Below are 21,947 nucleotides of genomic sequence, written 5' to 3'. Positions count from 1 at the left end.
CAGAACTCATGTAAAGGTGGGAGCAAAGAACTAATTCCACAGAGTTAGAGGTAACCTTGGTGTATTTCCAAATAAAAGTCCATGCATATGTATGTACTAATGCATATAGTTATATATACAGCTGAACAAACTTAACAGTGATTATGTCTAATTAAAATACATGTCATTTTAATGAGTCATTAGCACTTTCACAGCACAAAAATTGGCATGTAATTTTTTTTTTTTTACATCTAGTTATATGTAGAGGACATATGGCACACACCTTTAATCTCAGCACTTGAGAGGTAGAGAGGCTGGTGGATCTGAGTTCCACCAGCCAGGACTACACAGTGAGACCCTGTCTCAGAAAAGAAAACAAACTACAGGTATACGGACAGGGAACTGCTTAAATAGACTTGTAAATAAAGCAAGGTGCTAATGTAACACCATCTAGGTTAAAGGTGCACCGGCAGAGGAAATCATACAATGGCATACCTGTGCCATGCTTACACTCTAGAACAGAAACAAACTGCTGCTTCTGAGAAGCCAAGAGGACAGGACACTGGATGAGGTTCAGAAGTGGGAAAGAGTTCATAGAATAGTCTCTTGAACTACAGTTTAAAAAAAAAAAATTCCTGGGGCTGGAAAGATGGCTCAGAAGAGTACATGAGTTTTTGTAGAGGACCCAAGCTCAGTTCCCAGTGCCCTCTTGGCAACTGCACTCAAGTGCATACAGCTCACACAGACATACATGCATACATGTAAAAGGTAACTGGCTATAACTAATTTAGATAAATACTTGTGGTACATTAATGAATGACCACAATCGACTAAAAAAACTTACTCAGTGTCCTCCATTTTCTGGGCAGTACAATGTGTAAAGGAGTTGTCAGGGTATTGAGATTTCATGGAAAGATGTGTATCCCACAGCTAAGTTTTCTGTTCTGAGGACACTATTCCTTGTGATTTACCTTTCCCGCTCTTCCCACTCGAGACAAATCACACTGCTCAACTGAGAGACACAAGGGGATATCTGGATAAATAATACCTTCTCTAACTTCACTCGAGACTCTCCTCCACATTCCAGGGGGGTGGTGAGGGTGTTTAAGTCTTGCCCCCAGAAGGCAAAAAACTTCTCAATCCGGAGACTTCGAAGAGCATAATACCCAGCATTGCGGATTCCATACTTCTGTCCAACACTCATCACTTCATTGTAGACATGCAGAGCATACTATATGAAGAGAAGAAAAGTTAGCAACCAGTGTGTTTCCTAATTAATTGGAGTGATGCATCCCATTGATTCTTGGGTAGGCTGCAGCAAACAAATTTTTATCTTTGTTTGTTTGTTTGTTTGTTTTTCAAGACAGGGTTTCTCTGTGTAGCAGTTTTGGAGCCTATCCTGGCACTCGCTCTGGAGACCAAGCTGGCCTCGAACTCACAGAGATCTGCCTGCCTCTGCCTCCTGAGTGCTGGGAAGATTTTACCATTTTAAAAATAAAACCTTGTCGTTGCTGAAGACATGCAGCTCAGTTGGTAGACAGCTTTCCTAGCAGTTACAAAGCTCAGTGGTAGAATACTTGCCTAGCATGCACATGACTCTTGGTTCAATACACATGCAAAACCAACCTCATACCATGTATCAAATGACAACATAGAAAAAAGTATCATATATAAAAAGTCTCTACAGGAGCTGGAGAGATGGGTCCGGATTACCAGTACTTGCTGTTCCTACAGAGACCTGTGTTCAATTCCCAGCACTCACATGGCAGCTTACAACCATCTTTAACTCCAATCCCAAGAGATCTGATGCCCTTTTCTGGCCTCCATGGGTACTGCATATACATACAGGCAAAACACTCAATTTTGCCACCATTACTTACCCTTTACAGTGGACCATACTCAAATTGTGAAACAAAATAAGCCCCACCTTGGTTTTTTGTATGTTTTGTTTTTTTCAAGACAGAGTTTCTCTGTATAGGCTTGGCTATTCTGGAATTTACTCTATAGACAAGGCTGGCCTCGAACCCAGAGATCCACCTGCCTCTGTCCGCCCCCACACCCAGTGCTGGGATTAAAGACCACTGCCCAGCTAGCTTCACCTTCTTCTTTTTTAAGTGTGTATGGTGAGGGAGAAATGAACAACTAAATTGATACCAAAGATCAAGCTCACTGGTTGAGGTTTTTGTGCCCCCATGTTAGGACTTAAGAGTTTGATCCCTGGATCCCAAAGTGATGGGACAGAGCCAATTCTCAAAATTTGTCAACTTTGACACAGGTACCATGACACAGGTATGTCCCACATACAAACATACTAACTACATAACTCTTCCAAAACTCTTCATTAGCTCACCACCATTTGTGACTCCAGTTCCAGGGATTCTCACACCCTCTTCTGGCCTCCTCAGGCCCTTGAACACACACGTGCTCCACACATAAAATTCAGGCACACATACATATAAAAAGTTTTAGACAGCAAAGCAGCAACCTATTTAGCCATGTTCCAAGACTAGCAGAATGGGTGCTCCAGAAAAGACAGGACAGTTAAGAAGCAAGATAAAGGATGGATGGAAAGACTGTCAGCTTTGCAGACTGACTTTCAATTTCATTCTGCTTCATTCATAAGGGAAGTTAAACTCTACTAGCATAACCAGACTTGTTGTTACACATTTATAATCCTAGCACCCAGGATCATGAGTTCTAGGTCAGCCTGGACTATAATACTGAGACCCCCCAAGACCAACTGAAAAGTCATAGGCAGGTGACACACACCTTTAATCCCAGCACTGGGGAAGCAGAGGCAGGCTGATCTCTGAGTTCGAGGCCAGCCTGGTCTGCAGATCAAGTTCCAGGACATCCAGGGCTACACAGAGAAACCCTGTCTCAAACAAGTAACCTTCTCTGTATATGCATCAAAATTACTGATTAGATATCAGTAAGAATACTACTACTCCAGTAAGTTCTTGTTAACTGATAGGAGCTAGTTAGATGGAGATAATCAGTTTTTACCTATAACTGATTTCCTAAGTTTTAAATTGAGAAAAAAATATGCTGATGTTTGACTTTTTGGTTGTGAGCCTAGCCTTTAACAGCTATCTGTCTAACACACTGTGTGTGGGTATTTGAGATCCCTAGAGTCTCATGTATCCCAGACTAGACTGACACTCCTGCTTCCCATCTTAAAGAGCTGGGATTATGTGTTACCATGCCCAGTTGATATAGTTCTAGGGATAAAATCAATGACTTACATGCTAGAAAAACAGTTTACCAACTGAGCTACATCCCAGCCAAGGATGGGAAAACTGAGCCCTCTCACCTCGATGGGGATGTACAGCATGAATCCTGGCTCTCCTGTGTGGGTCATACTCATCACTCGGATCCCATTTGCATAGCCCACGCTCATCTCCTGCAAAGAAAAAAAAAGCAGTCAGCACCAGTCCCTCCTCATGATTGTCATAAGACTCAGTGCCTGTCAGTGTCCACCCTCTGTTGAATCCTAAAAGAGATACAGACCAAGGAACCCACATTTCATCCTGAAACTGGAACATAGCCTCCACATCTCTTCTTCAGAATGTTACCACTTCCAGTTTCAGATAAGCTGATGGTGAGAAGTGGTGGCATATTCTTTGCTAAGTACAAAACATTTTTCTTTACTAAATCTTGTTAAAACACTTGGGTTAGCCAAGTAGCATCAGGAACAATAAACACCAAACAAATGTCTTCTCTGGTGGACTTTGCCAGCAAATTTTGGGCATCTGCCACAAAAAGGACAATGACCACAGAACACAGTTCATCTATTCTGGGACCAGAGATTCAGATTCTTATGTTATAGCTGCTCAGTTGACTTAAAAGCTACACTGATAGAATTGTTGCTCTATGGAGGGAAGTGGTTAAGTCTGAAACAGCACTGAAACAAGTCTCTTTCATAGGAATTTTGACAAGTCATGACATTTGCCAGGCAAAGGAATATGGGTTGGATTGTTCCTTAAAGTACAGAGAAGCCTGTGGAGGAATCTTCTCACTAACATGACATTTTCTCTGACTGGAAGAACGGAGGAAATTATTAAACAATTTGCTATGAACATCTCAACTCAGGTTTGAACTTCCAAGAGCCTCCACCACTAATGGCTGAGCAGATGCACATTATAAGGTGCCAAGCAGCTGTGTGACTGTTTCCTGGAAAGCATTCAGTTATTCAGCTATAGTGTGTGTCAGACAACTGAGTATATGTTGTTTAGGGTTCAGTTATCCCATTTCTTCCCTGAAGATGGCATATATACAAAAGTTGGTGTGTTTATAAAAACAAAAGCAGCAAATATAAGGAGAAAGAATCTGACTTCAATGTGCATTTACCTTTATCTTTTGATGTTCATTGTTCATCTCTTTTACTTAAAAGTTTAATCCAACTGCTATAGAAACCAATAAATGTACAGATCTGACATTAGCCAGATCTATTTCAGAGAATAGCCTGATCCTTATTAAACACAGCAAGCTTAAAAAGTAAAAAATAAACCTTGCTTAGTCATTTTGATTGCTTAATAAAAGTCAAAACATTATGTAAGTATTAACACCATATTAAGAATATGAACCTGCCATCACTATACAAGAAATAATCTCTAACACTTAAAAACAGAATTTCTGCTAGGGATGTGTTTCAGCTGGTACAGTGCTTGCCTGGCATACATGGAGCCAGGGGTTTGATTCTCAGCAGCATATAACCAAGCATAAACCAAGTACATACACACTTGCAATCCCAGCACTTGGGCAAGATCAGAAGTAGAAGGTTGCCCTTAGCTACATAGCAAGTTTGAGATCAGCATGCGCTACATGGGACTCCCATCACAAACAGTAAGTTTAGATTACTAGCACCTACCTTGCAAAACAGAGTTGGAAAGTGGTCTGGAGTCATAGGGGCATAGGACAACTCAGACAGCACATCCACAGCCCGAGGACCAATCAGATTGAGGGCTATATGGAAAAGAACAAGAAATGTCCAGCCTCTCCAGGGGAACAGCTGAGCCAATGCAAAGGTCTCTTCCGAGCTTGCCCACTGTCTTTGTTTCTTTACCTACTACTGTGATAAAAATACACTGGCAAAAGCAACTTAAAGAATAGTTATTTAGTTCACAATTCAAAGTCAGTCCATCATGTGAAGGCAGTCAAAGCATTAGAAACTTGAAGCAGTTGGCCACATGACATCCATAATTAGGTAACAGTGACAAATGGATGCTGCTAATTGCTTAATTCACTTTTTCCATTTATACAGTCCTGGATCCACATCAGGGAATGGTGCTGCCACAGTGGGCAGTTCTTTCTACCTCTATTGATATGGTAATTCCCCACAGGCATGTACATTTATCTCTCAGGCAATTCTAGATTTTGCCCAATAGGCATTAACACTAACCACCACAGCAGTGATATATTATTATTTATGACTTGCCTGAGGATTCAGAAAAGCAAAGTCAGCTTTAAGCTATAGAGAAAAGGCAGTGGTGGTACACACCTTTAATCCTAGGACTCAGAATTAAGAGGTAGACAGATCTCTGTGAGTCCAAGGCCACCCAAATCTACACAAGACTGATCCAGTCCTAAAGAGAAACAGCTCACACAAAGATGACCTCAGCATCTGGGACCATAAGCCTTTAATCCCAGCATTAGGGAGGTATATAAGACAGGAGCAAGGTCTCAGTATCAGGCATTCAGTAGGAGGCATTCATTCTCCAGCCACACTGAGAATAGGAATGTCCCAGGTAAGAGCTCTCTGGTGACTTGGCTGCTTTGCTTCCCTGATCTTCAGCTTGAACCTGGTATCTGTCTCTGGGTCATTTATTTTTTGTGTTACACACCTAGGACCTGGCCTAGAACTGGTAAGACTCATGAAAGTGTCCCTTTACTTAGGGACCTGAGGTTCAATGGTAAGTACCTGGGCTCTGGCACACACACTTCTGCTGACAGACCTGCTAAATGAAGCTGCTGCTTGGCAGGTGTGAAGAGCTTGGCTAGTGTGGTTCTTCTCCCAAGCTGACAGAAAGGACATATTTTATGATCTTCTCTGCAGTGAGATTAGGGTCATGAGACCAAGGCCTAGCTAAGAGGACACCTCCAAGGCTGGCCATATGCCACTACTGTATAGTTCTTCTCTTCCTACATGATAGAAGTAGCTCCAATCTGAAATCAGTACCTGGAAAACTGTCTACCCAGACTAGACTCTGATACATATGACAGAACTACACATAACTGCTCTAGTACAGGCTAGTACACAATCAGTGTTCGAGAACATTCTGTAGTGTGCCAAGCTAGAAGCAAGAAGTTAATCATAATTGCTACTAATGAGAATAAAGGCCTGGGTGAGATGAATAAGTTCAATAAGATGAATGCAAGTCAGTTTTCTCCTTCTACCATGTGGTTCCCAAGGATGGAACACCAAAAAAAAAAAAAAAAAAAAAAAAAAAAAAAAAAAAAAAAAAAAAAAGTCTTCCTTTGAAGACATATGGGGAAGGAGGTAACAGCTCTGGCTGTCCTGGATCTTGCTATGTAGACCAGGCTGGCCTAGAACTCACAGAGATCCATCTGCCTCCCAAGTGGGGGATTAAAGGCATGTATATTTTATGCACTTTTACATGTATCTGTGCATCACATGTATGCAGTACCCATGGAGGCCAAAAGATGCTGGATGTGAGCTGCCATGTGGATGCTAGTAAGTGAACCAGAGTGCTCTGGAAGAACAGCCAGTGCTCCTAACTGAGAAATCTCGACCCAGCCCCAAAGATTGTTATTTTTATTTTATGTCTATGGGTGTTTTGTCTTCATGAATGTATATATACCACATGTATGCATGTACACATGGAATGCCAAAAGAGGGCATCAGATCCCCTGAAACTGGGGTTACAGGCAGTTGTGAGCTGCCCTGTGGGCGTTGGGAACAGAATCCTTGGTCTTAACTGCTGAACCATCACTTCAGCCCTAGAGTGTCTCTTTAACACTAATTCTGACTCTCATTGTAAAAGTCATATGTAAGTAAGTTATATGCAATACAGAAGACAATCTAGACCTGCTTCTTTGCTTGGCTGGCCTTAGAAGACTGATTACCTGTGTATTTCCAGGTGACATCCTCTAGCAGCAGGCTGCTGTCTTTTGGCATGTACTTGTTAAGCCAGGCCCAACAGTGGACTTGCTGGTCAGTTGGAGAGATCATGAAGAAACTGAAAATGAGATCCCACCCCCCAAAAAATAATTAAAACCAAAGGCAGAAGAAGAATCAAGAACTAATCAAGTTCTCAGGTAGTTTCAAAGCCCCACTGAGAACTCTCGGAAACAATCTCTTACCTTTCAAGGAGGGCTACTTTACTATTAGAGACTCTATACCAGTAATGACAAAATTACAGAGACATAACTAACATTCATGAACAAGTCTCTCCTGAGTCAGTGGTGGTGGGGCACACCTTTAATCCTAGCACTTGGGAGGCAGAAGCAGGCAGATCTCAGTGAGTTCAAGGCCAGCCTGGTCTACAAAGTGAGTTCCAGGACAGCCAGAGCTACACAGAGAAAACCCTCTGTGTCTTGAAAAACATAACAAAACCAAAAAGAAAAAAGAAAAAGAAAAAAAAAAAAAAAAGAATTCTCTCCCATTAGGGTAACTAACTTCTACACCCAGTTTTACATAATAAAACTTCTGTTTTTGTTTTGTTTCTTTTAGACAGAGTTAGTCTCACTTTATAGCCCAAGCTAGCCTACAGCTCCTCATGTAGCCCAAGCTGGCCTCAAACCTGTTTCAGACCCCTGACATTATAGGCATGAGCCACCACAACCAGCTTGGGTTTCTTCTTTTTGTTTGTTTTTACTGATTTATTTACAGCTGCCTAATGATTAAGACAGGACTTTATGAATCAGTTTCTGAGTTCCTAGGACTACAGGCTCCCAGAAAACTATTAAGTGCTCTGCTTCCAGAGCCCTTTAAAGTATCAGTTTAATGGAAGGCGAAGAAAGGGATGGAAGCTCAGCTCACCTGCGTTTGTTCAGGCGTGCAATGCTGCAGTCGTTTTCATACCCTCCACATTCATTGAGCATGCCAGTATGTACAATGTGGCCTACAGGCACATCCAGGTCATTGGAGAAAAGGTACTGCAGACTTTCTAACGCCTGATCCCCAGTGGACTGTAAGGAAAGGGATAAGACAGGGACAGTAGACACAGGATCACCTAACAGCATAACCATCCAGCACTACACCTTGCTGAGAAAATTCAATGACATAACACACCCACATGACAGCATTTGCAGATTACTTTCTTATAAGAAGTCATGAGGAAAGTTAACCATCTGTACTTAAGATAAATGGGCCATTCTAGGGGAATTAAAAACTATAGGAGCTAAAACTTCAGAAAAATATGAATACAGATGAATCACTAAAATGGTCTAGTTCTTCCAGAACCATTTTTCTTTTCTTTTTTCTTTCCTTTTTTTTTTTTTTTTGTTTTTTTGTTTTTTATTTTTGTTTCCTGAGACAGGGCTTCTCTGTATAGCTTTGGAGCCTATCCTGGCACTCACTCTGTAGACCAGACTGGCCTCGAACTCACAGAGATCTGCCTGCCTCTGCCTCCCAAGTGCTGGGATTAAAGGTGTGCGCCACCAACCCCTGGCTTTTTTTTGTTGTTGTTTTTTTTAAGATTTTATTTATTATGTATACAGTCTTCGGCCTGCATGCCAGCAGAGGGCACCAGAGCTCTTTCAAGGTGGTTGTGAGCCACCACGTGGTAGCCGGGAATTGAACTCAGGACCTCTGGAAGAACAGTCAGTGCTCTTAACCACTGAGCCATCTCTCCAGCCCCTTCTTGGTGTTTTTTAGAAAGCGTCTGTCTGTGTAGCCCTGGCTGGCCTAAAACTCAGAGATCTGCCTGCCTTTGCCTCCCAAGCACTGGGATGAAAGGCGTGCTGCTAATGTGATCAGCTAGTACCACCCACTTTTAAACTGAGTCTTCCTATGTCAGTTAACATATCAAGACTGTCCACCACAGATGCCCAGGCCAACCTAATCTAAACAATTAACTCAGTGAAATTCTCCGGCCCCAGAACCAGTTTTCAAGTAGCAGATGAAATATAGGCATTTGGAGGCTGGAGAGATGATGGTACAGTAGTTAAGAGAACTATCTGCTCTCCCAGGTCTTGAGTTCAAATCCCATCACCCAGAGGGCAGCTCACAACCATTTAAATGTAGAGTCAGATGGGATTCAATGGCCTCTTCTCAATGGCCTCTTCTCGTACGCAGATACGCATGCAGATGAAACACTCATATACATAAAAAATCTTTGCTGGCCTGGTGGCGCTCACCTTTAATCCCAGCACTAAGGAGGCAGGCAGATCTGGGAGTGGGAGGCCAGCCTGGTCTACGTAGCAAGTTCCAGGACTACCAGGACTACACAGAGAAACCCTGTCCCCACCCCCCCACACCCCCGAAATAAAAGGCATTTAGAGGCTGAAGAGATGGCTTGGCCTTTAAGAGTACTGGCTGTTCTTCCAAAGGACCTGGGTCAATTCCCAGCACCTACTTAACTGCTCACAGCTATCTGTAACTCCAATCCCAGGGGACTCCAGTGCCTTCCTCTGGCTTTCTCAGGCACTACGCACACAGTGAACTGGCATACATTCATACAAAATAACCATACACATAAAATAAAAACATCATGAAAAATACGTAAAAGAAAGAAGAAAAGAAAAGCAAGTATTCATTAAGTAGAAAATGCTTCTCACCCTGCTGTTCTGGTTCCCAAATACTTACAGTTATTTCAAACTTTGTGAAAGAAGACATGTCAATGACACACACAGCTTCCTTACAGCACTTGACTTCAGACTCCACAATATCAAACCAATCTGGCTTGTAGAAAGTCTTGCTCTGTTCCAACGCAAGAAGGTCTATGAAACAGAAAAAACAAGGTAGGAAGCAAGAGGGTTTTGTTTTTTGGTTTTGGTTTTTCGAGACAGGGTTTCTCTGTGGCTTTGGAAACTGTCCTGGAACTAGCTCTTGTAGACCAGGCTGGTCTCAAACTCACAGAGATCCACCTGCCTCTGCATTCCGAGTGCTGGGACTAAGGGTGTGTACCACCACCGCCCAGCTGGAAGAAACTTTTGACACTAAAGAGCCCCCTGTATATTTTGCTATGGCCTACAAGATTTTATTTTTTAATTCTTCCAGGAATACATTCTAGTTATATGCATTACTAATTATCAATTTTAAGAGTTCCCAACAAACACACACACACACACACACACACACACACACACACACACAGAGAGAGAGAGAGAGAGAGAGAGAGAGAGAGAGAGAGAGAGAGCCCAGTGTGGTTTTGCCTATAACCCCAGCATTTATGATGCTGAAATAATAGGACTGACTCAAAGCCAACCTTAAATACAACATTCTAGGCTAAAATGTGAGATTCTGTCTCAAAAAGAAGAGACAAGACAGGCCGGGCAATGGTGGTGCATGCCTTTAGTCCCAGCACTTGGGAGAGAGGCAGTCAGATCTCTGTGAGTTCGAGGCCAAGCCTAGTCTACAAAGCAAGTGCCAGGATAGGCTCTAAAGCAATACAGAAAAACCCTGTCTGGAGGGGTGGGGGGAAGACAGATTCTTCTTACCCTTATTGGGGGGAACAAAGTACTTTGGCCTCTCAAATCCATGTTTCTCCATCCATCTGGCTCCTTGAGCATCCAGCCGGTCATACAGAGGAGATGTGCGTAACTGTCTCCCCGTCTGGAAGTCCCAACGGGGAACCTTCAGATCATACATCAGAGCTAGAACAGAATAAGCATAGTGTGTCAACTGGGCCTGGCAGGACAAGCCTACAATCCCTGAGACCTGAGTGATTAAAGTAAGACTTCAAATTCAAGGATGACCTGGGCTACCAAATGGATTCCAGTTAAGTCAAGCCAACCCTGGGCAATTTGTGGTGGTCTGAATTAGAGTGACTCCCATAGGTTCATATATTTGTATGTTAGGTTCCCAAACTGGTGGAAGGAACTGTTTTGGGAAAGATTAGGAGGTATGTCACTGGGGGTGCTTTTTGAAGTTTCAAAGCCCATACCAGGCCCTGTGTCCCTTCTCTGCCTCCAACTTGCAGATAAAATAAGCTCTCAGTTACTGCTCTAGTAACAATCCTGCCTGCTGCCATGCTCCCCACCATAATGATCATGGACTCATCCTCTGAAACTGTACACAAGCTCCCAGTTAAATGCTTTCTTTTATAAGTTACCTTGGCCATGGTGTCTCTTCACAGCAATAGAAAAGTTAACTAGGGCAGTAACTTACCAAGACCCTGTCTCACAGTAAAAACTCAAAAACTAAGCAAAGGACTGAGGCAGATATATACTTGCCTAGCATGCATGAGGCTCTGTGGTTCAGTCCCCATACCATAAAAGGTGGGGTGGGGGTTGAAATTACTTCTCAGCAATGTTGAGCACTGGTTGCCCTTCTAGAGGACCTGGGTTTACCCACATGATGGTTTACAATTGTCCTTTACTCCAGGTCTAGGGGCTCTGATACCATCTTCTCGCCTCCACAAGCACCAGGAATCAAAGTGGTGCACAGGCATACACAAAGGCAGAATACCCATAAAATATTTAAATAATTTTTAAAAATCAAGAGCATAATTTGCAGGGAAATATAGCTCAACTGTCAATACCACCCAGTGGAACATGACTAGTTCAGAACAAAGAACAATGTATAAACACCAGCCTATAAACATGCTCTAAAATACTAGCAAGCAATTTATATCTGTTTACATTTGTAGTTCCAAATCAGTAGGAAGAAACAATGGGAGAAAGGTCATGGGTCTAAACCTTGCTAAACTTCAAAGCACAGGTGAAGGCTATATCCAAAGGGAACACAGGTGATTTTTTGTTTGTTTTTGTTTTTTGTTTCATTTTGTTTCTCAGGAAAGGGTTTCTCTGTTTAGCCTTGGCTGTACTGGAACTTGATGTGTAGACCTGGCTGGCTTCCAACTCACAGAGATCCACCTGCCTCGGTGTCCTGTGCTGGGATTAAAGGCATGTGCCACCACCTGGCTTTTTTCCTTTACCATTTTACTTTTGAGCCGGGCAGTGGTGGCGCTTACCTTTAATCCCAGCACTGGGGAGGCAGAGGAAAGTGGATCTCTGTGAGTTCGAGGCCAGCCTGGTCTACAGAGTTTCAGTATAGGCTCCAAAGCCACACAGAGAAACTGTGTCTTGAAATACCAAAAATAAATAAATATATAAAATAATAAAATGAAATTTTGAAAAAATTATTTTTGGAGCTGGAGAGATTGCTCAGCATAAGAGCACTAACTAGTCTTCCAGAGGGACTGAGTCCAATCCCTAGAACTGATGTAACGGTGGAAGGAAAAACCAACTCTACAAAGTTGTCCTCTGACCCCCACACCTGCTCCCCCACATCTACCCCCCACACACACCAGGCACATAAATACATATTAGTAAATTTTCAGAAAGAAAGAAAGAAAGAGAGAGAGAGAGAGAGAGAGAGAGAGAGAGAGAGAGAGAGAAAGAGGAAAGAAAAAAAGAAAATAATGAGTGTTGTAGATGTGACAGAGACCTTGCCTACTAACATGCAAGGCCCTTAAACCTCAGCACCTCAAAAAGGAAAAAACAAAAGCCAGGGAATGGTGCACACATCTGTAATTCTAGCATTTAGGAAATAGAGGCAGGAAGATTAGGAGTGCAAGGCCAGCCTCCCCAATATAGCAAGTTAAAGAAAGCCTGGATTCTATGAGACTCCATCTCAAATTAACAAAACTACCAATGATCTCAAAAAACCTAGTTGAGGAAGTACTCAAAGCCAACTGAAAAGGATGCTTTGCTAGGAACACATGGGATGCTGTTACATACTAGATGCAAGTCCTATTCTACTTTCCTATTCCTAGAGGTAAGCACAGTTCAATATACCAAAATGTTCCTAAGTGTCAGATAGGGGACCTAACTGTCAGGTGTGGTATAAATCCCTATTCTCGGACCTGAAATAACCACATGAGGAACCCAATTCAAAGTAGTAATTAGAGAGCTAAGGGGAAACATTGAAAGATAAAATAGGTCAATGAATGCAAAGCAATTAGAATAAAGGTACACTTACGCATTACTTCCATGACCCGGTGGCGCAGAAAGGTGCGGCTGCTCTGGAGGGCTCCAAAGCGCTGCAAATCCAATTCCCAGACATTTTCAGTGGGATAGCCATATACCATCCATTCAGCAAGGAACCTGTTTAGATGGTGACAAAAAGCTTTGAGCCTCAGATAATACAGAGAACAATTCAAATAATATACAATTCAAGAACCAATGGAACTGAGCTGGAAAGATGGTTCAGCGGTTAAGAACAATCATTGCTCTTTCAGAGGACCTAGGTTCAATTACCAGCACTCACATGGCAGCTTACAACTGCCTCTAACTCCAGTTCCAGAGGATCCAACACCCTCACACAGACATACATGCAGGCAAAATACCAATGCACACAAAATAAATAAATTAAAAAAAAAGAACCAATGGAATCAAGAGTCTGTGTTGTCAGAAGTTGAACAATTCCAGGAAATTTCCTTATAGTTTCTAAAATGAACAAACATGGATCCAAGTATTGTTCTCACAGAACCCCTATGAAGACCTTTTTTTTTTTTTGAGTCCTAGTCTCTATACATACATAGCCCTGGCTGTCCTGGAACTCACTATGTAGATCAGGCTAACCATAGACCCACAGAAATCTGCCTACATCTGCTGGGATTACAGGTGAGTGACTCACATCCATCTTTTGAGGGTTTGTTTTAATTTATGTGTATGGGTGTTTTGCCTGCATATAAATTTGTGTACAAAAAACAACAGGGGCTGGAGATGGCTCAGAGGTTAAGAGCACTGACTGCTCTTCCAGAGGACCTGAGTTCAATTCCCAACTACCACATGGTGGCTCACAACCATCCGTTATGAGATCTGGTGCCCTCTTCTGGTGTGCAGATATACATGGAAGCAGAATGTTGTATACATAATAAATAACATCTTAAAAAAACAACAACAACAACAAAACAAAACAACAACAAAAAACCAAAAACTGGTGCTTGCAGAGGCCAGAAGAGAGCACTGGATCTGTAGGTACTGGAATTGAACCCTGGGTCCTTTGGAAGAGCAGGTGTGCTCTTAACTGCTGAGCCATCTCTCTAGCATGACATGAAGATTTCATAATAATAGGATCCCCTAGTGCATGTTTACAATATAAGCCATATCTATAAGGAGATTTATGGTTGTTTTGTTTTGTTTATACACAGTCATCTCACCAGCTATCTCACCAAGTCTTTGCTTCAAAAGTTTCTGGTAACTTCTGTTCCCAGAGTCATTTGGTATTCTGACTTCATGATTTAATTTTTCTTTTCTTTTTTTTCTTTTTTCGGTTTTTTGAGACAGGGTTTCTCTGTAGCTTTAGCTGTCCTGGAACTCGCTTTGTAGACCAGGCTGGCCTCAAACTTACAGAGATATGCCAGCCTCTACCTCTCGAGTTCTGGGATTAAGACGTGTACGCCACTGCCCAGCCTCATGATTTAATTTTTGTCCGTCCCCCCCCCATACAAATAATTTTTGTTCTTTTACTGTTACTGTGTGTATGTTTACAATGGGAGCTGGCACTTGTGAAGGTCAGAGGATAACAGTTCTCTCCCTCTACCTTTACATAAATTGCTGAAACTGAACTTAGGTTGCCAGGCTTGGGCAAAAAGCTCCTTTACTCACTAAGCCATCTCACTAGCTCCACATGGTCCCAGAAAAATACTTTAATTATAATGAAATACAGTTGATCCTTGAAGAGTATTTTATCTCTGTCTGTTTTGGACAGAGTATGTTATCTAGATTTTTTTTTTTTAATTGCTGCTGTGTGACAATTAGGAAAAAATTTTCTCTTAGCCTACAAGTAACAAAAACATTGAGAGTTAGGAGGGCTAGAGAGATAGCTCAGCAAATTAAGAGCACACACTTCAGCCCCAGCAAGAAGATTTAATACCTCATGTACATATATTTATGCATACATGGTTAAAAATAAAAACTTATTTTTACAAAAGGGGGAAGGTATACTGGAATGTATCAAATACATACAGATAAGTCTATTGTATTATTTACTACCACAAAATATATACAAATATTATTTTAAAAAATTCAAATTAGTTTTTTGGTTTGGTGGGGGAATAGTTGGGGTTTTTAAAAACAGTTTTTCACTCTTTTTTTGTTTGTTTTGTTTTTGTTTTTTGAGATAGGGTTTTTCTGTATAACAGTCCTGGCAGTCCTGGAACTAGCTCTGTAGACCACACTGGCCTTGAGCTCACAGAGATCTGCCTGCCTCTGCCTCCCAAGTGCTGGGATCAAAGGTGTGTGCCACCAAGCCTGGCCCTGATTTCTCACTCTTAACCCAGGGTGAATGGAGATCACTGTGTAGTCCAGGCTGGCCTCAAACTCACTGCAGTCCTCCTCCCTCAGTCTCCTAAGAGTTAAGTATGTGTCACCATATTCAGATGATCAACTTTTTTTTAAAACCTGAGAATAAGGTCTCCTATGCTGCTGAGAATGATTTTGAACTCCTGGTCCTCTTGACTTTACCTCCCAAAGGCTGGGATTGTAGGCTTACAGCAAGGACAACCAATCAACTATTTTAAGTGTGTGGCTCAGTGGAATTAAGTACCTCTACACTACTGTATAACCACTACCACAATCCATTTCTAGAACTCATTTCATTTTGCAAAGTTGAGACACGAGACCTATTTAACAGTAAGTCTCCACCTTCTCTTCCCCTAGCAAATACTATTTTTCTTTGTTTCTATGAATAGTCTAAGTACCTCACACAAGTGGAATTTTACAGTATTTGTATCCTTCTGTGACTAGCTTATTTTTTATTTTTTAAACAGGGGCCTCACCATGTAGCCCTAGCTGGCCTGGAACCAGGCTGGCCTCTGCCTCCTCAGCTTGGATAAAGGCATGGGGCACCCATCCCCAGCTGGTGTTTATAAGTACCTGGGTTTTTTTTGGTTTTTTTTTTTGTTTGTTTGTTTGTTTTTTGAGACAGGGTTTCCCTGTGGCTTTGGAGGCTGTCCTGGAACTAGCTCTTGTAGACCAGGCTGGTCTCGAACTCACAGTGCTCCGCCTGCCTCTGCCTCCCGAGTGCTGGGATTAAAGGCGTGCGCCACTACCGCCCGGCTAAGTACCTGTTTTTAAATTAAATTTTAATTGCCTAGTTTGGTTGCCTATTTCACTTACCATACCCAGCTACTTCTAACCTTTCACAAACATTTGTTACAACTGAAAAGAAAAAAAAAAAATTCCACAGGTTCTGTGACTAAAGGACTTGAGTTCCCAAAATATTTTATGAATTAACATTTATGGAATATGAGGAAAGCCTCCCTAAGTAATTACTTTCAAGAGTATAAAATATTCATTATTATTAACATTACTATCTGGTCACAGAACATACTAACAATGAGTAATCTGAAAGGGAAGAACCTGGCAAGCTGAGGTGTCCACAGATGACTCTATGGAGAAAGACTTACTTTCCAGCTCCTCCACCCAACGACAGGCCAGCAGAGTTCATCCCTGCCAGGACAAAGTAGCCCTGTACTACAGGAGACTCGCCCATGATGCACTTCATGTCTGGTGTGAAGGTCTCAGGGCAATTCACCAACTTCAAAATCTCCAGAGTCTCCAATACAGGCATCCTACGCAGGAGGGAACTCAACAGGGGCTCTGAGCAATCAAAACAAACCCAAACAGAGTCCTCACCTTTAGGGAATTAAATTTTTTCAAGTTCTTACACTTTTTACTACTCCTTCCAAAAGATCCTTCAGGGAAGATTTTTCTAAGAGTCATTTGTTCAGTTATCAGAAAGAAGAAAACTTGGTGGAATTACTGAACACATCTACAAAATGCCTGGCATTCAGAGTAAGAAAAATCATACCCTTCAAAGATAAGGAGTTACAGAACACAACGAAATACACGAGGCTACAGGCAATAATTTTGAAGGGGTCAGGGCAAATGGAAAAGGTCTTACCACCTAATGTTTCCATGAAGGACAGCATTCCCTACATTGAGACAGATGTAAAAGCAGGTTTGCACCTTTCGCTATATTCTCTCTGGTCACTGTCCCATGCGACAGCAGTAATAGATGGAAACAGGCTGATGGGCACAAGGGTTTAAAGTTTCCTTTAAGCAGCAGCTTATGTTTTTTTAAAGTCCATCAAAGATGACAGATGGGTTATCCTTTCATACCCTTTCCATTTATAACCATGTAACTACAATAATAATTCAATAGACAATTTAAGTTATTTAAAGACTTAATAAAGACCACGTTAGCAAAAAAAATCTACTTTCATAATCCTCCTGCCTCAGCCTCCCACATGCTGGGATTACAAGCAGGGATGCATCACCATGCCTGACTAATGTTCAGCTCTGTAGAGAGCGCTTCAATTTCATGTAAATCTTACCAAAAGAAGGCTCCCTTCTAGTCTAAAGTATCAGCAGTGATTTAAATAAATAAATGAGTCAAGTTCATTAAACAAGACTAACCAGTAACCATATCCTTAGATCAGGCAAACTCTAGACTGTTCTTTATGACTACCACTGTGCTTCCTGGAGTTGTCTTAAAGATTACTCATGAAAATGCCTCGAAAAATAAAACATTTTAGGAAAGTAGAAGGCATTGTTGTTATAATTTACTTCACATACCAAAGTGATCCCAATCTTCCCTTAGGTTCTGAATTTCCAACTGGTTCTTGCCCTCAGTGAAAATAGGTTTTGGGTTCTTCTCAAAGCCTCCAGACAAGATGCCACCCTGCCAGTTCCTAATGTAAATTCTTCCATCAGCATCCACAATAGCTGAAGAAGAGAAATGATAAGAGAGGAGGGTAAAGAGAAAAACAAGGGGTTAGAGACCAGCCAGATTCCTGGAGAAAAAAAGAAAACACTCAGGAAAGGCTTTACTAACAGTACAGCATCCAATAAATTCAGTTATCCGTTAGTTTTAAAATACCATTGGAGGGGGCTGGAGAGATAGCTCAGTAGTTAAGAATATTGGCTGTTCTTCCAGAGGACCAGCGTTCAATCACCAGCACCCACATGACAGCTCACAACTGTTTACAACTCCAATTCCAAAGAATCTGACACCTTCATACAAACATACATTCAGGCAATACACTGGTCAATGCTCATAAATGAAATAAAAATAAATTATTTTTAAAAAATAACCACTGGAGGTCATGAGGGAGGCTCTTCCCACTCAAGATTACCAAGAAGATGGCTTCTCTGATTATCCCAAACATTAGTGGAAACCTAGAAGTTTTGCCAACACCTCACAACCAAACTATACTACCACCACTGTGCCTAGCCAAAGTCTAACAAGAAAGGGAAGTGCAGAGTTCATTTTCTGAAATGGTATCAAAAGCCTTCGAAGTTAGGCATGCCTGCCTCTGCCTCCCTGCCCACAAAAGTGAGTTCCAGGCCAGCCAGGACTATATAATGAGACCCTGTCTCAAAAAATAAAGTAAAGCTGGGCAGTGCTGGTAGATGCCTTTAATCCCAGCACTCAGGAGGCAGGGCAATCTCTCAGTTTGAGGCCAGCCTGGTCGACCCAGTGAGTTCCAGGACAGCCAAAGCTACATAGAGAAACCCTGTCTCAGAAAAACAAAAACAAAACAAAATAAACCCCACCATTTTTTCCCTTTGTTGGTTTGTAACAATGAAACTTTCTAAGTACATGGCCTATCTATGCATGTCTTCTTTTATTTGTTTGGTTTTTGAGACGGGGTTTCTCTGTGTATCCCTGGCTGTCCTAGAACTCACTCTGCAGACCGGTTGGCCTCAAACTCAAAGATCTGCCCGTCTCTGCCTCCCAAGTACTGGGATTAAAGGCAAGTGCCCTACCACCTGCCTCTGCCTATCCACTTCTACAACTGATACCATTCAAGTTAAAAATGCAAAAGTTATATTCCTAATTCTCAATAACCTCTATGGGGGGCTTAAAATTAGCTTATAAAACAACAAAAAAGTGCTTAAGGGCATGTTCATTTTGGCCATCTTTTCCTAAGAAGTAATAATAGAAAAGTTAGAATTGGAACCACCTCCCTGTAACATGCTCTGAAAAGAAAAAAATTCCTCTAGGCATAATGTGTCCTTAATGAAAAGTCTTCCTTTCAAAGGACAGGATACCAGTAAGGAGATAAAATTATTTAAAAAAAAAAAAAAAAAAAAAAAAAAAAGGTACAAGTCCTCACTTGGTGTGTTGCTCTGCAGAGGGGTTTCCCAGGGACGAGTCAGAAGGTAGAAGTGCTCACAGGCATGTAGCGGGATACTGACCGGCTCCTCGTTGGACAGACCCAGCTCGTATGCCCACTACAATGGACAATTTATAGGTGGGGAGAGGAACAGAAACACAGATGAGCAAGTTTAGCCTCTTGAATTAATTTCAAGTGGCTCCTGAGTGCTCCTGTTACAGTGTCAGGTATGGGAAATCAAGTTCAGCTTGCTTTATCTAGTTCAAGTGTTTGAACAGAGAGCAACACTATACTTTTTTAAAGCATAAAATCATCTTTTTAATGAAAAGATGATGGATTTCCCAGCCAAAAGAGGCCCTATAAATAAAATGCCTGGTATCGACTAGAAACTCTGAATGCCAATTATTAAATAAACTTTATATAGCAGAAAATATTTCCTACATCTCCTTTAGACTGTAAAATAGAAAGCAAGTGACCAATCACCCTCAGAGATAGAAGCAACTTACATTCTAGAAATTGGATCCATGGTTCTGATACTATACTTGAGTTTGTAAAATGAAATGTAACATCATATAAATTTAGCTCTAAAACCATCGATTTATGTTGTTGCCTATTTGGTGGTCTTCTGACTAGGATGGCACTATTTTACCCAGAGTGGAAAGCTGTCTGTATCTGAGAACTAAGTATGGTTTCTGGTTTAGAATACAATTTTGGATTACCTGGTACAAATAAGCAGTGTAGTACCTGGGATCTCTTTAATCAGTAAAATAATAATCTTGTATCTCGACACCAAACAGTCCAAGTTAAATAAAGTCAGAAACCTAGTACTATGACCAACCTACCTGACCAGCACAGTTGACAAAATACTGGCATTCAATCTGTCCTTTATCTGTCTCCACTCCAGTGACTTGACCTTTTTTGATCAATACATGAAGAACACTTGTCCTGTCATAAATCTGAACACCTGTTCCAAAATAAAGAAAAAGAAGGCAAGTTATTTGTGGGGAGTGGTGGAGTACACCTTTAATACCAGTACAGGGAGGCAGAGGCAGAGGCAGGCAGATCTCTGAGTTCAAGGTCAGTCTGGTCTACAGAGTCTACAGGACAGCCAGGGCTACACAGAGAAACCCTGTCTTGGAGGAGGAAAAAAAAAAGAAGGCAATTATTTGATGTTACAGAATTAAGGTCTCTGAAGCAGATTCTTTACTCCAAAGGGGCACTGCAGAAACTGGGTCAGTACTTTAACTTAAAACCTCAGCTGGGTGGTGGTGTGGTGGTGGTGGTGGTGGTGGTGGTGGTGGTGGTGGTGGTGGTGGTGGTGCATGCCTTTAATCCCACCACTGGGGAGGCAGAGGCAGGCAGATCTCTGAGTTTGAGGGCTCCAAAGCTACATAGAGAAACCCTATCTCAAAAAACAAAACAAAACAAAGCAAAAAGACACCTCAGCACAGTATGGAGACTACACCTGTAATTCCACCACTTAGGGGTCTGAGATTTGGAGACATGTCAAGTTCTAGGCCAGCCTGAGCTAATAGTAAAACCCTATTTAAAAAAAAAAAAAATCAAAGCAAGGAATACAGCTCAGTAGTAAAACACCTGCCTGGCATGCCCAAAGCCCTGGATTCAATCCCCAGAACTATAATGAATCATAAAGTCTATGTAACACTGTGGACATTAATAAGTCTTTTCTCTAATTTACTCTGGACCACATTTAAGCTGTAAGTTAAACTACCAAATTTTTCTCTAGCCTTGGCACTTCTCAAGTCCAGGGTCAGGGATACCTGACCCTAAAGTCTGATGTAGTTCCTTAGAACAAAACAACAACAAAAATTGACTCTAAACAGCACAACTGAAAAACACAATGCACAGCCAGGCGTTGGTGGCGCACGCCTTTAATTCCAGCACTTGGGAAGCAGAGGCAGGCGGATCTCTGTGAGTTCGAGGCCAGCCTGGTCTACAAATCAAGCTCCAGGACAGGCTCCAAAGCTACACAGAGAAACCCTGTCTCGAAAAACCAGAAAAAAAAAAGAAAAAAAAGAAAAGAGAAACACAATGCAGTGGTCAAAACTGAAGATACTTTCTCCATATTTGAGCTACTGTTGTTACCCCACCATGATATACTCTCTTAGATAACCTCTTCCCAAACCCATGCAAAAAATAACAAATAAAAAATAAACAAACAAATAAATAAACCACAAAAACTCACTCACCATTCTGGGAGGCAGCACTTGCCAGAGCAAGAGCCACATCAGGAGAGGACACTACTGCATCCTCAGGAACATGCAAGGCCCCCACCAGATCGTGCACATTGAGGAAAGGGTGAAGTTCAGCCACTTTCTTCGGGGAGATGATCTCAGAAGGGATACCTACAACACTGCCACAGAACACAAGGGGTCAAAGACATTAATGGGCTCTCTGGCAGAGGTCAAGTGGGTAAAGTCAGGAGGGATGTCTAATCTCTTACATACTTCAGCCTTGAGTTGATACGCTTCAGAGAGATCAACCGGTCCTGAGTTTGGGCCAGAGAGATTGAACCTGTCCTTAAGTAACCTGTAAGAAAAGTCAATTAAGTGAGCAGTCCAGAGGGATCCACTGGATTTATACGTTAGACCTATTGTGACTCCTAGGGCTTCCACTTACTATCCTTGAGTAAATGAATCTGCTCCCTTTGGGCTTCTAGCAAAATTCAAAGCACACTACACACAGTTTTGT

At 41.8% G+C, this 21,947-nt stretch overlaps 1 protein-coding gene across 3 annotated transcripts in view; it reads right to left on the bottom strand.

Annotated features, from left to right (window-relative positions):
* Pdpr (pyruvate dehydrogenase phosphatase regulatory subunit) overlaps positions 1 to 21,947 on the bottom strand; it is a 45,830-nt gene that overhangs the window by 6,107 nt on the left and 17,776 nt on the right. For 2 of the 3 annotated variants that reach the window (XM_027406026.2, XM_027406027.2), the window contains 14 exons: positions 21,704 to 21,785; positions 21,446 to 21,609; positions 20,078 to 20,199; positions 19,236 to 19,353; positions 17,692 to 17,841; positions 16,521 to 16,713; positions 13,088 to 13,212; positions 10,603 to 10,758; positions 9,749 to 9,882; positions 7,982 to 8,130; positions 7,066 to 7,178; positions 4,850 to 4,944; positions 3,293 to 3,382; positions 1,028 to 1,210 (listed from right to left, as the gene is read on the bottom strand). In XM_027406026.2, coding sequence (XP_027261827.1) covers positions 1,028 to 1,210; positions 3,293 to 3,382; positions 4,850 to 4,944; positions 7,066 to 7,178; positions 7,982 to 8,130; positions 9,749 to 9,882; positions 10,603 to 10,758; positions 13,088 to 13,212; positions 16,521 to 16,713; positions 17,692 to 17,841; positions 19,236 to 19,353; positions 20,078 to 20,199; positions 21,446 to 21,609; positions 21,704 to 21,785 — 1,874 coding nt within the window. Of the gene's footprint in view, positions 1 to 1,027; positions 1,211 to 3,292; positions 3,383 to 4,849; positions 4,945 to 7,065; positions 7,179 to 7,981; positions 8,131 to 9,748; positions 9,883 to 10,602; positions 10,759 to 13,087; positions 13,213 to 16,520; positions 16,714 to 17,691; positions 17,842 to 19,235; positions 19,354 to 20,077; positions 20,200 to 21,445; positions 21,610 to 21,703; positions 21,786 to 21,947 lie in introns of those variants that run through there. The other variant, XM_035442679.1, reaches the window with a different exon arrangement.

Source organism: Cricetulus griseus, chromosome 3 (genome assembly GCF_003668045.3).
Source record: "Cricetulus griseus strain 17A/GY chromosome 3, alternate assembly CriGri-PICRH-1.0, whole genome shotgun sequence".
Taxonomy (NCBI): domain Eukaryota; kingdom Metazoa; phylum Chordata; class Mammalia; order Rodentia; family Cricetidae; genus Cricetulus; species Cricetulus griseus.
This window is presented reverse-complemented; position numbering and strand designations above follow the sequence as displayed.